Source organism: Apiospora marii (assembly GCF_038362585.1).
Source record: "Apiospora marii strain CBS 49790 chromosome Unknown utg000005l_segment0_segment0, whole genome shotgun sequence".
NCBI lineage: Eukaryota > Fungi > Ascomycota > Sordariomycetes > Amphisphaeriales > Apiosporaceae > Apiospora > Apiospora marii.
The window spans coordinates 318,276-331,636 of NW_027117377.1; the positions used below are offsets into that span (position 1 = coordinate 318,276).

Consider the following 13,361-nt stretch of genomic DNA (forward strand, 5'->3'; position numbering starts at 1 on the left):
TTCTATCTCGCTTTGCAGTTCTTCTAGGCCAGGACTTGATCGACGGCAGCTATCATGACTGGTGCATCATTCACAAGCTCGTCAGTGACGATTCTTTTTGCCTCTGCACAGAGGGCTCGCTGAGATGCAGTCAAGAGCCTGCTAGCCATACCAGGACGCCTTCCGGCACAACCCCTTCACTTCAAACTCCCGTCCACGTCATCTCGGGGCTATTCACTAACGGCAACAGCCACCTGCGCATCACGGGGGTCGGCGTCAGAGTGACTCTTCTATGAATAGACGGTCACAGGTGCCTCTAGACCTTCTAGTCTTAAGTAGTACTATTCGGATGCATCCGAGCTTATCTAAAGCTCCTCCTTTGGATGAGCCGGTCGTCCTCTGGCGCTTCCCCGTCCAGACCCCGTCGGTGATGGATCTCTTGCAACTCCTGGGGTACCCCAGAGCGTTGCCCCCCGCGTCTCTTCATATCTTGCAGGGGTACCAGCGTCGGGGGATCGTAGACAAGGTACGCCCCGACGTCCGCGTCATCAACGACCCCACGTGCCTCGTGCTGGGAAGATGGCGGCGACGAGCTGGTATAGCAACGGGTCACTCCGGACCATGATGGATGGAACCGAAGCCGCGTCATTGGGGTTAGGTCGTTCTCGTTGCTGGTGGCATCCCACCGCCGGCTACTCCAAATGTTGCGACAACAAGACTATACGCTCCGATAAGTCACTGTCTGTCCGTTCGTCGGCCATTGCCACGGAGGCGCTGGCCAGCACGACTTCAAACTCCATGACCTTGTCACGAACCCAGCCTGGGGTTTGCGAGGAAAAAAAAGATACCGCCTTCCGATGGGGGATTGCAGTCGGCTCTGACGATGTTATATCAGGGTTTCAGGGGGTGAAAGTGGAAGTGGAATTGCCCAAAAATCACGAATCACCGAGAATCGTAGCCCCTTTTGAAGCACTTACGAAACCTCATTTAGTCGCTAGTCATGTCGGCATCGCGGCCATCGCGGGTTTCGCGACTGCACTCAGTCACTCTCGTGGTATACAGTGAAAGTGGACTTAGGATTGATGAACTCGAGAACCAAAGATCTTGTCTATCCCCTGGCGCCGGTCGAGAGCATCGACCCTGACAACTCACGGTATTGGCCACGGCCTGCAGTCCACCGGTCTGTTCGAACATCTCCTCCAACAGGGTGTGATATTATTGTTCTTGGGCGTCATTTCGAGTAGGTGCCTGTTGACACTAGTTATCTACCTTTTCTTCTCTCTTTCCCTAATCATTCTTTCCCCCAACTCATACCATCCAACTAGGTCACCGTGAAGCATAAGAGCAGACAGACACGCGAAAACCACCAAGCGAACGGTGAAACGTCAAAAATATATTATTCGTCATTGTTATAAATAGTAGTCTCTTTTGGAAGATAGCTGTTGTAAAAGTAAACGCCCACGCTATGCTGAATGACCCGTTGGAAATTGAACCATCCAGTCCAGCCTGTGACTAAGGTATCTCTCGCGAAACGAAAAAGCAACAGCAACAACAACCAACTCAAAACGTTGATGGCGATGATGATGGGAGTCTTGAGAGACCTCATAAAGCAGATCCAAGATACGTCGTAAAACCCATCTCCATCTGTCCCGGTCCGGTCCGCCCATTCCCTATTTCGTGCCCGTAGTAGATGAGACTACTATCGGTAGATCATCACCACCCAAGAAATCGTCTGTTTTCATGTGACGTCGTATATATACACACCTTCTCTGTCTCATTCTCTCTTTCATGTCGATGAGTCCGGCGACAGGTTGCTCAGGCGGCCTTGGCAGTTTCGGCAGTCTGCACATCTTCCATCTTGGAAGGCCCTTCCTCATTGCTGCTGGGTTCCCGGACTTCATCGTCACTGGCCTTCTCAGCCGCGGGTGACGCTTTCGTGTCGATGCCATTGCTGCCATTGATGGCAATCGTAGGCTGACTGTTCTCCTTATCGCCATCGACGCTGCCAGTCTTGGTAACCGAGGAGGCCACCGCAGTCGCCGACCCCGAATTCGACTTCCTCTTCTTGGAGTCGCCAATGTCGAGCACGTGGGCGCGCTGGACCTCGCTCATGGCCTTCCGGATGCGCTCGCGCCGGGCCTTCCCTCTAAGCCGGCTCTGGGGCGCCGCGCCGTCAACCCAGCGAATGGCCGTGATCATGAAGCTGATGCCGTCGTGGCTGCTCTTGCGCCCGTTGTAGGTGCCCCCGAACTCGCGGCTCTGAATGCCGAACCGGGTCGAGCTCGTGTACTTCTCGAGCGAAGGCAGGATGAGAAGCGTGACGTGCAAGTCGCGGTGATGAGGTACCTGTACCGGTCCCGTGGCCGGCGGCGACGTGAGAACCTCCTGGGGGCCATTGTCCGTAGGAGCAGGCGCCGCGGCGTTGCGGCCTTTGCCTTTCGCCGGTTGCACCCGCAGATCCAGCAGGTCAGTGTCGATGTCGTTGGACCACTCTCCGCGGATCCACCCAGCATGGATGCATGCGGCGACCACGTCGCTGTCGTCTGAGTATACATCAGTTCCCCAGATGGCCCGGCGCGTCGTAATCTCCTCGCGCGCCACCGTCGTGAGATGCGCTCTCGGGATCTTCACCGTCAACGTCGAGTTCTCGTTATCCCGGATCATCGCCATGGGCAGCGGGCGCGGCGTCGAGGCGAAGCCGAATCGCGAGGGCGACATGAGCTTGGCGGGTGTGAGGCTGGAGTCGTAGACGACGTCTCCCAGGTGCTTGCGCGGCTTATGAGCGACGCTGTCCAGGACTGCCTGGGAGTTCACGCTTCGTTTCGTTTTCGGGACAATGACGGGCGTCGTATTGCTGGCTTGCTTCGGGGCCGAAGTCGGGGCGGCGTTCCCGTTGGAACGCGGGATCTGGTGGCTGTGGGTGAGGCCGAAGTCCTTGCCCAGACCGGTCGGAGAGGGAATGGGCGTGGTCGACTTCATGTTCTTGAGCGGAGCGCTGCCGGCATGGAGTGGAGAGGTGGTCCTCTCCGCCCCATGGTGGTGGTGATGATGATGGCTAGTTCAACATGAAGAGTTAGCAGGAAGTGAGCAAGGGGGGGCGATGCGACAATGATACGTACTGGTGATGGTGATGATGAGCATGGGTCTTGGGGCGCTTGGTCCGGCCGATCGGGGTGTTCCGGCCGGTGCTGTCATCATCCTCGCCTTTGCCATCAACATCCTTGGCTTTCCGGTTGCGCTTCCGCACGGCCTTGACCGGCGGCTCTGGAGGTCCTTCGTGAGGGGGGTCCACATCGTCTCGACGACCATGTCCAGAGCCGGTGAAGGACATGGTGGCGCCGGAGAGCACTGGGCTCGAGAAACCCAAACCGCTAGCACCGCTTCCTATGCCAGAAAACATGCGGCCGAATTCGCTCTTGATGCCAGGCTCTCCCGCAGGTCCCTGGTGTTGCGGCTGTGCGCCCTGCACCGCCTGTGGCAGGGGTGAGATACGGCCCTTGCGGTTGATCTCGCCGATGGCCAAGAGGCCGTTGTTGGAATGCTGGCGCATCAAAGGGGGTGCCTGGCCATCGTCCATGGGACGGGGCTGTCGCGCAGGCTCGTAGAGCAGGGTGCCTTGTCCACCTCCACCACCATTGTATGCGATCGAGGGCGGAGGGGGCCCTTCTTCGTTCGGTCTCGGTCGATGTTGGTGTTGCGGCGGCGGCTGCTGTTGCTGTTGCTGCTGCTGCTGTTGGTGCGGCGGCATCTGGGCAAACCTGTGTCGCTCAGGGGAGTCGTACGGCTGAGGGGGCGGCGGGCCTGCCTGGCCCTGTTGGGGCATTGGCATACCTTGCGGAGGGGGCCCACCCGGCGGGTATCGCTCCATGGGCGGTTGCGCATGGGCTGGATAGCGGTCGTAGACAGGGCCGTTGGTGACGGGGTAGTCATTTGGTCGCTGGCCGGGGTACTGCTGCTCGTAATGGCCCCGTGGCGGTTGGTCAAAGCCAGGACGCTGTTGCTGCTGCTGTTGTTGCTGTTGTTGATGCTGCTGCTGCTGCTGTTGTTGTTGCCAGGCAGCTGCTTCTCGCGGGTCCATCCTGCCGTAGGGAGGCGGCCCCTGAGGCGGCCCGTGGCCGTTGGGGCCTGGAGGACCGTAATCGACCGGCCGCTGCGCGTGAGGATGATTCGGATCGGAAGACGTCCTTTCCCTCATGCCGTGCTCCCGCATCATATCCAGTTCGCGCTCTCTTTCCATCCTGTCTCGTTCCATGCGGTCGCGCTCCATCCTTTCCCGCTCCGCCATGAACGGTCGCTGTTGTTCTTCGAATCGCGCCCTCTCCATGCGCTCCCTCTCGCGGTACTCGGCCTCTCTGTCCATTTGTTCTCGGATCTCGCGGTCGCGGTCCATCAACCTCCTCTGCTCTTCAAATGTCATGGGCCGCGGCGCCCGCTCGGGGTTGTACTCTTGTTGCCCTGGTCGCATCTCCTCGCGTCGTCCGAACATCTGCTCGCCAGGCTGTGGTTGTGGCTGCGGAGGGGGCCCGCGTCCCATCTCTACCGGCCGCCCAGGCATGCCACCGTAAGCCCTCGGCTGACTGCTCGGCCTCGGGGGCACACTGGCAGCAGCCATCCTCCCGCTCGGGTCTCGCCTGTCGTCGCCGGGACCGCCCATAGGTGGCCCTCGTTGAGGATACGCCTGCGGCGTGCCGAAGCGCGCCACTTCAGGGGTCCCATACATGGCCTGAGGAGGTGAGCCAGCGACGCTACCTCTTTGATCCCTCGCGTCGTACGGGCGGACGTGTTCAGGCGGCGTCTGCGGCCCTCGGGCATAGCCGTTGTACTCGGTCGCATTCTGCATCCTGGGCGAGGCATGCACCGAGCCCGCATACGCAGGCCCGGGCCCGGGCCCAGCAGCACTCGTAGTCGGCGGGGGAGGGAACGCCGTGTGGTTGGACGGGTGGCCCGGTGTCGGTTCTCGGTGGGCAGGGGCACCGCCGCCCAGCATTGCTGATATCGACATACTTCCGCCCGCGTTTCCTGTTCTGGGGATGGAGTTCAGCGCAGGAAGCTCTCGACCCGCGGGGAACGCGCTCGGCGGTCCCAGATTGACCGGGGGTCCTCTCGATGCGGATGGGTGCCCATAGTGGTTCATGGGGTGTCCTGCCGGCGGCATTTGCGATTGTGGGGGCGGCTGTGATTGTTGAGGGTGTTGTTGTTGCGAGGTCGGGGGCGGTGAAGGTGGCGCCATGTTGCGATGGATGGGGTGGCCGCCTAATGACGACGTGCTCGGGTGTCGCGAATGCGAATGTACCGGATGCGAGACGGGCTCAGGGGCATAAGTCGGTCGTGCGGCTTGATGCGCGAAGAAGCCGGGGTCGGACGGGTGTCGCTGGTGCTGGTGCTCATACGCACCGGCCGCCGAACCTGCAGGACTCGTCGGGGGTGGATGCGCCTGCGGATGCGATGCAGGCGGGTAGGGCGAGGGTGTGGTCGCAGGGTTCTGGTGCGGGAAGGGCGAGCGGCCGTAGGGCGGCGAGGCGACGGCGTTGCGAGTAAAAGGCACGCCGATGGGTTGTGGTTGGGGCTGCTGCTGTTGCAAGTGTGGCGGTGGTGGTTGTTGATGATGAAGTTGCTGTCGTGAATCCATGGCGCCGGGAAAAACAAACAAGAATTGTCGCGGTGGATATTCCCAGTCCTTTCCCCCCCAAGGCCAAACCAAACCAAAACCAGGCCCGGCTTCTGGAACCCGACTATGATTTTGCAGGTACCTTCCCTCCTACGTTTTGGCAGCTAAGCTCTTTTTCTCCCCCGTGATTGGGAAACTTGGGGGAACCCAAAACCCGACAAGCTCCAATGCTTTCTTGGTCTCGACCGTTGCTTGTTTCGCCGTCGTCGTCGTCGTTGTTATCGTCGTCGTCGGGTTCAAGTCTCGTAGTAGAGCCGTGCAGGGCCAAAGTCGGGAAGGAAATCGGTCGACGAGTGGTAGGCGACAACGAGAACACGACTCTCTCTCTTGGTCTCATGCACGCGTGCTAGTGTTGGTGGTTTTGTTTTATGGACGAACCCAGCGTCACCAGTCGGGTTTTCCGTGGTCGAATCCGTTTCTTAGGGCGTCTCTCAACGAAACCGCAATTAGGTAGACACGGCAAAGAGGTGCAGCATGCTACGATTATACTCGGTCGGCCAAAGCAAGGGCAAGATGAGCACACAGCTAGACAACACGCGACGACCTCGAAGCTGTTGGTGATACGGAAGGGGAAAAAAGGTAGTAGTAGCAGCAGTGAAATGGGCGAGGATGTCAAAGTGCAATGCAATGTGCGGTATGGGAAAAATCAATAGTGACTTGGCTGGGAAAAAAGACGGGGATTGGGACCAAGCGCGGGAGTCAGTTAGTCTGTCCTGCAAAAGGCGATTCGATGGGCTGCGGGCCCGGCCAAGCACAAGCAAAGCAAGGTAGCCTACATCCATGCAGCGTTGCGCAGCTTTTTGGGGCTCTCCTCTGGGTTTCTCCCCTCGCTCTCTCCCCCCCCCCCCTCGCTCCCCTTCCCTTGCAGAACCTTGAAAAGGTTTGAGACGGGTAGTTCGGCGGCGTGCAGATGAGATGCAGGCTGGCAGGCCCTGCTTGCTGCTTGTGGAGGTAGACAGTAAATGCAGAAGTACCTTTGGTGAGCGGCCAAGAGCACGCCTGCGCCCAGCTAAGCACTCGAGGTACCTAACCTAAGCCTGCAAGCTGGCACAAGCCTAGCAGCAACCTAGCTCCAGGGAAGCAAGAAGGGCGCAAAAAAAGGAGGGATTGGAGGAGGGACAGGCTGGATTGTGTGTGGGTGTGGGTGGGATGGACCCGGTAGCGCGTCAATACCGCATGTACGTACTTGTCCCCTTCGAAGGAATTGATCGTCCTTTTAGCGGGAAACTGCCCAACGGCGCCAACTCAGACGACACTGACGATGCGGCGGCCTTCTTTTTCCAAACGTTCTGCACTCTAAAACACTCCTTGAGAAAATGGACAAAATCTGTCATGATGCGCAGAGATGCGACCACCGTCTCACAACCGAATGCATATGATTTTAAGTGTATGTGTGTATGTATATAGACCCAGGAACCTGTTTGCCGCATCGCAGGTTTGTTGTTGTCAGGAATGCAAGCCGGCGCAAGGTAGCTGATGACTAACATTGGTTCATCCGTGGGCAGCAGCCAACTCAATCAGGCACACACAGACAATAGGTAGATTTATTTTTTTGGCGCTCGAGTTTCCGTACAAGTGTATGCAGAAATGTGTGGCCATGGGACGTGACGGTGTGTGTGTCTGTGACAAGAACGAGATCGCTGCGTGGTCTGTCCTTGTTTGGACGGTTGGTGGAACTCTGTCCGTCCTGCATGCTGTGTTGTACATTTGATGCCATGCCATGCCAGGGCATGCGAGAAAGAGCATTTGAGTATGGAATCGGTTGAGGCTTTGAGGTGAGGCCTGACTTCGTGTACAGTAGCACTTCCCTCTGCGCTTCTCGACTCGTTGCGCTTTCGTCCAGAGCTCCCCCCTCAGCGCGTCAGTCTAGCTGTCAGGTCGTCTCCCAGATTCCGTGATGGTGACAGTGAAGGGGGGGGATGCCGACCGATGCAAGCGTGACCAGAACACAGCAGCACCCGGCTTGGACAGGGATGACCCCAAATTCCGGCTGCAGGTCTTGAACAACAATCGGGGATGTTTACATGCTAATCAGCGACCGAGGTGGGCCGCCGTGGTAATGGTGGGCACCTTGAGACAGGGGTTCCAGAGCTCCCCCCTGTTAGGCGCACTGCAAGCCCAAGGCCAGACAGCCAGAAAGCGGAGCAACCATGTCAGAAGTCTCCAGGCAAAAAAATGACGAATGGCATTCTCGTTGTTTACCTAAAAAAAGGAAACTCTGTGCTTTCGTCGCCGTCACCGTCGTCCACCAGCATGAATCTGCCAATCTAGGGCGGCCACTATATCTCCCGGGCCACCTACTCCGTTTTCATTGTACAGAGCTCTGGATACGTGCATTTCTGAAAACAGAAGAGGTTCGGAGAATAGAGACTCTGAGAAGAGAGGCTCTTCCATCTCGTGCAGCGACGCCGGTCGGGTTGGGAAACACGTCGTCTGTGCTCCCCGGCACAAAAGCGAGTCAAGCATGGCCAGGCACGGACGGCTTGACAAGAAGCCAAATGCTAAATCAAGACGATGGTTGATGGCGATGAAACGCACAAGAGAGACAGGATAATCTCACCCGCACACGCAATTTACGTACATACAAACAAAAGCCAGGATCGAAGGTGACACGAGCGGCAATACACCAGGTCCCTCTGGTGGTGTGGTGGTGGTGTTGGACGCACGCAATGCAATGCCAATGATAGGTTTGCCTGTAGCTGCGGATCATGCATCCATCACGGCACTGTTGGCCTGCTTTTACCCTTACCCTACCTACCCTTGCTGCATCGAGTAAATCCAAAACGGCAATGGGATTGTTTCCATCCAAATGCGCGCGCTTGAGCAGGTAAGTGCCCAACACCTCAGAATAGATACCTGGTTTTGTGCATGGTGTCGCATCACAGCTCTTGCAGCATGCCTTAGGTATCTTAATAAGCCGCGATGCCCTCTTTTCTCAAAAGTCAAGAGCTCCTCTCCATGTTGGGTTGGGGAATATGTGAAGATGATATGACAGGAGCCCATATTCCGTCTTCCGCGCCTGACGCTTACCTGAGTCTGACCCAGCCATGCTGCCAGGGCCACCATTCCCGAACGCCACTGTTTTTCCTTCCTTCCACCTTCGAGGGGACTGGCCACCCCCACTTGGCTTGGTCCCTGAACCGCCAGCGTGTTGGAGCTCTCCCAGCTGGATTCTTTTTTTTTTTCCTGCCTCTCGCGTAATCTGCAATTTACTACAAGTATTTACAGACTTGATACTGACCATCACGCCGGCCTTTTCACAGACAGCACGCTGAAAGATCACCTCACGGAGAACCCCAGGCTTAATAGAAACAGAAACTGTTGTACCGGCCGACACACATTGATCATGAAGCAGCACCATGCGCAACGCTGGTGATGTCTTCGCGTCCTTCTTCGAGACATTCCCACTCCACAATTTAATCTATCACAAGCGGATCCCTGGACAGGGGTTGGACTGGATTGACTGGGAACTGCCAACGCGGCAACCAGGGACCCAACTTTTAGCGAAATGCAGAGGCTCTGTGGCTCTTGCTGCTCCCCAGGGCTGAAAAAGCCAGTTCCTCACCGCAAATTCGCCCACTCCATCGTAAAACAACGCGAACGAGAGAGAGGGAAACGTGCATAGAAGTGGCATGTGAGAAGCTAGAAGCCTGGGACGCTCGTCGAGAAACAGGCAATACAATGCGCCCCCTTCTCCTCCTTTACTGCTGACCGCCACGAATTTATCCACCTGCCCTCCCCTCTGAGCCCGCAACCAATCAGGCAATGTCACGATGACTTGCATGAACCAAACTTGCTATCTCCCCGCTGAACGACCAGTGTGTATCGACAGCACCTCGAAAGTCTCGGTTGCGTCACACGAGAGGTGATCCGCGCCCGTCGATATCCAGATAGGTAGGCAGATAGATTAAACTGATAACGCTACCGACAGCCAGCCGGGACGCTCTCCGGTTGCATGTCGGCCAAGAGATTGGGAAAATCGCCGGGCATCCCTCATGTCCCTCATGTGCCTTATGCACCTGTCTTTCTGCCCCTCGAATTTTGCAGCCCAAATACCCCCACCATCCCACCATCCCACCAACGCAACACAACAGACAGACCTATCAGCCCCGGTGGTAGGAGTCCACGGCCTCCTCAAAGTATTGCGACATCTCGATGCCCGAATTGTGGTAGCCGCACTTGACGTAGAACTGCTCCGTCCGCTCCCCGCAGTTGAGGATGGTCTTGTAGCACCCGACCGCCGCGGCCAGCGCGTTCAGGGCCTGCACCATCTTGAGCCCGAGGCCCTTGCCCTGGTGCTCCTGGGCTATCGAGATCTCCTCGATGTGCCCGCACTTGCCGCGATTGTGAATGCTGTGACCTGGTTAGTGGGAGGGATCCAATATCCCGTCTTCACGTGAGAGGGGAATGGAAGACCAAGCACAGTGAATCAAGGTGAGAAGTAAGTAGGTAAAGGGAACAGGAAACGCACAACTTCTTCTCCGCCACCAGCGCCCCCGTCCCCACGGCGCGCCCCTCGTGCTCGATCACCAGGTAAAAGTAGGTGCCGTTGGACTGGGCCATGTCGTCGTAGCGCTCGCGGTACTCGGCCTCGGTCAGGTCGCCCACCCACGTCAGCACGCGCAGGCAGTCGAGGAACCCCGCGGCGTGGTCGTCCCGCCGCAGCGGCCGCAGCCGGTAGCCTTCGGGGAAGGCATTGGCGGCGTCGGCGGGGATGGTGGAGGCGGGGAAGAGCTCCTCTGGTACGGTAGAGGCAGACATTTTGCGTCGACGGGTCTCGAGGAGATAAAGTGAGCGGAGTGATATGCGCCAGAAAGCTCGGTCGATCGGGGTTTCTATTGTTGATATGACGGTCCGGCGGCGCTTGTAAGATGGCAAGTAGCTGGGGATGCGCAGGTGAGGTTGTTGTTAATTGCTGAATAAGGTTCCCGGGCCGGTTTTGTGTGGAGGTGGGCAACGCGCATTTCGGTTGGCCTTGCCGACGCTACGGCATCTCCACTTGCAGCGCTTGAGGGCATATTATCACGACTAAGATCTACCTGATCTGAAGATCGATCTCGAAATTGTTCAGGGTATACGATTTTCGGTCTCGGTCGGTATCAAAAACCCATCTCAGGTTCATTCAACATCGGCGGGAAAGAAACAGGCACTGCACAAAGCACAAGCAGGACTGGCTTCGCAGTTTCTGTCGTGAGATCGCCATTCCGTACATGTATCGACGGTTTAGTAAGGTGTTCATACAATCTGTAAGCCTGCTGGCCCACCTCATCCTTTTAATCTCCTAGATCATGGCGATCGCTCAAAGCCACGGCTCAACAACTCAGGCCCCCTCTCTCACGATACCAGGGCGCTTTTTGTTACGTTCCGTTTTGATCAGCCAACGACATGTCTGGGATGATATTGTTATTTCCAATCTTGCTACACAGCTAGCTACCCGTCAATCCAGTCGTTTCATCCTGTTGAACCTTTCCCTGAATAAGCCCTATCGAAATCATAGCCAGGAACTCCTGCTTGCGCCTGTCATTATAGCATGATATCCGTATGGCATAGAAAGCCAAACCCAATACATCCAAGCCAGCCCTACATCTCCTACCCATCCCCTACCCCTTCCAAGGGACCCATTCCAATCATCGGCAGTCCGACCACCAGTCGCCTCCCCTGACGCAAGTATACGGAGCCTTGCACTGCGACGGACCCGTGTAGTCCCGACCTCCACACCTAGTTATTGCACACATCATCAGCACTGGTCGTCAATGCCACCTCTCCGGTAAAAAAAAAAAAAAAAAAGAAAACTCACTGTCCCCACTGTGGCACCTGCCCGTCCCCAGGCGAGCCCGTAGGCGTCGGCGTCGGCACCGGGTCAGTCTGCGCGCCCGTCTTAGTGACATACACCGTGGTAGCAGGCATAGTGACCGTAGCCGTGACGGTAGACGTCACTACAGACGTCGCCGCCTCCGTGCAACTCGGCACGTTGTCACCGGGCTTTGATGTCGGTGGAAACGGGCTTACCGTCGTTCGGGTCGTCATCGTCGTCGGCGGCGGCGTGGTCGTGGGCGTGGGGTACGACGCTGGGCTCGTACCGCCGCCGCCACCGCCGCCACCGGAAGTCAGAGCCGCGTAGACGGTGTTGAGGAAGCCTTTGTTGGCGTAGAGCTGGCTCATGTCCCACATCTGTTGGGCGTTCGCAAGTCAGTAGGTTCCCAGATTCGAGGCAATTCCCATAACCAAAGGAAGCGAGAGCTTTCGGGCTACTTACCATAATGCCGCCAAAGCTGGAATACTGCTTCGAGTAAGCAACCACCTGCGCGATCGAATCCGCCGGCACATAACCGCCGCCCGCGCCCGTATTGGCCGGGATGCCGATCAGAACCTTGACGTTCTTGTTCTTGCTCGTCTGCTTAGCCCAGCTGTCCCACGTGTCAAAGTTGTAGTTATTCTGCGTCGCCAGACCCGGACGGAAAGACGAGACGCCGCAGTAGTTGTTATAAAACTGGATCATGACAAAGTCGAGCGGCACGTTGACCAGGATGTCGTTGTCGGCAATGTCCGGGTAGGGGCACTGCGGCGCCGCCGACAGGTAGTAGGGCTTCCCGCCGCTGCCCGAGGAGGCAGAGTCCATGAGCGAGCGCAGCTGCGCCGCAAAGGGCGCCATGTTGGTCGTGGACGACTCGAAGTCGAAGTCGAAGCCGTCCACGACGGCGCTGCGGAACGGCCGGTTGGCCGTGGCCGTGTTGGGGCCGAACAGGTTCCAGATGTTGGTGGCGACGGCCTGCGCGTCCGAGGCGGAGCTGAAGCCGCCTTCGGTGTAGGTCGCGCCGCCTAGCGAGAGCAGGATGGTCTTTCCATTGCTCTGGCAGGTCTTGATGTCTTCCCTAAAAGCCAGTCTCAGTCAGCTATACATGCGCTGTCGCACAGAGCACGGTGGCAAACACCTACTCGAGTTGGGGGCAGTTCAGCAGCTGCGTACCCGCATAGACGGTGCAGTTGTCCCCGGCATTGGCAAAGTTGGTGATGGGGGTCTTGATGCCGTTCAAGAAAGCCAGGGGGATGATGTTGATCTGGGTATCTGGTTTGCTCTCTGTCAGTGAATGTCTCGGGATAGACTGTGGATGATGCTGCGTACTGGCACAATACACGCTCAAGCGCTCCTGGGATTTTGCCTGTCCATAAGAGTTCTGCCCCCAGTAGACTGCAATGTTCGTCTCTGCATTGGCGTTGAAGCCGGCAGACACTGACACTGCCAGAGACAGCAATACCACCAGGGGTAGGACAAGCGTTGCACGAAGCGTCATGTTGTCGCCTCGTTTTTGCGGAACGAGATGAAATAGGGACGTAGAGACTTTAGGGAAGTGCACGCAAATGAATCATTTATGATACGTGAAGAATATCTCCTCGAGACTCGCTCCGTTCTGGCCTGGCAACTGGAGACAATCCAGAAGCCTTCTGTCTCAGCCATGGCTCCCATCTTTAAGTAGTCCCTCAGACATCTCACACAGCCTGCGAGTTCTAGTCCGCCAACGATGGATGCGATGTGGCTGGCTGGCTGCCGTTGGGAATCTGGTGATGCCCGTTAGTGGGGTGCAGCGTTGGTCAGGAATGCGTTGGTGTTGGTCGGGCGGAGGCTGCACGAGACAGTCAAAAGGGAGAGAGACACCATATGAACAGGTGTTCTGGAAGAAAAATACCACCCTGAGACAACCTTTATTTTTTCAGG

At 57.3% G+C, this 13,361-nt stretch overlaps 3 protein-coding genes across 3 annotated transcripts; all 3 read right to left on the reverse strand.

The window, feature by feature from the left end:
* Positions 1-1,794: 1,794 nt before the first annotated feature.
* Positions 1,795-5,608, reverse strand: PG985_008003 (histone deacetylation protein Rxt3; the record flags this gene model as incomplete). Its single annotated transcript, XM_066827771.1, has 2 exons — positions 1,795-3,034; positions 3,099-5,608. 2 exons carry the CDS (start codon positions 5,606-5,608, stop codon positions 1,795-1,797), a joined length of 3,750 nt encoding a protein of 1,249 aa, XP_066682683.1.
* A 4,142-nt stretch (positions 5,609-9,750) lies between these two features.
* PG985_008004 (uncharacterized protein) lies at positions 9,751-10,408 on the reverse strand (the record flags this gene model as incomplete). Its single annotated transcript, XM_066827772.1, has 2 exons — positions 9,751-10,000; positions 10,119-10,408. The coding sequence occupies 2 exons, from the start codon at positions 10,406-10,408 to the stop codon at positions 9,751-9,753; spliced, it is 540 nt and encodes a 179-aa protein (XP_066682684.1).
* Positions 10,409-11,274: 866 nt separating this feature from the next.
* PG985_008005 (uncharacterized protein) lies at positions 11,275-12,939 on the reverse strand (the record flags this gene model as incomplete). Its single annotated transcript, XM_066827773.1, has 5 exons — positions 11,275-11,365; positions 11,445-11,818; positions 11,904-12,519; positions 12,584-12,713; positions 12,771-12,939. 5 exons carry the CDS (start codon positions 12,937-12,939, stop codon positions 11,275-11,277), a joined length of 1,380 nt encoding a protein of 459 aa, XP_066682685.1.
* Positions 12,940-13,361: the final 422 nt, after the last annotated feature.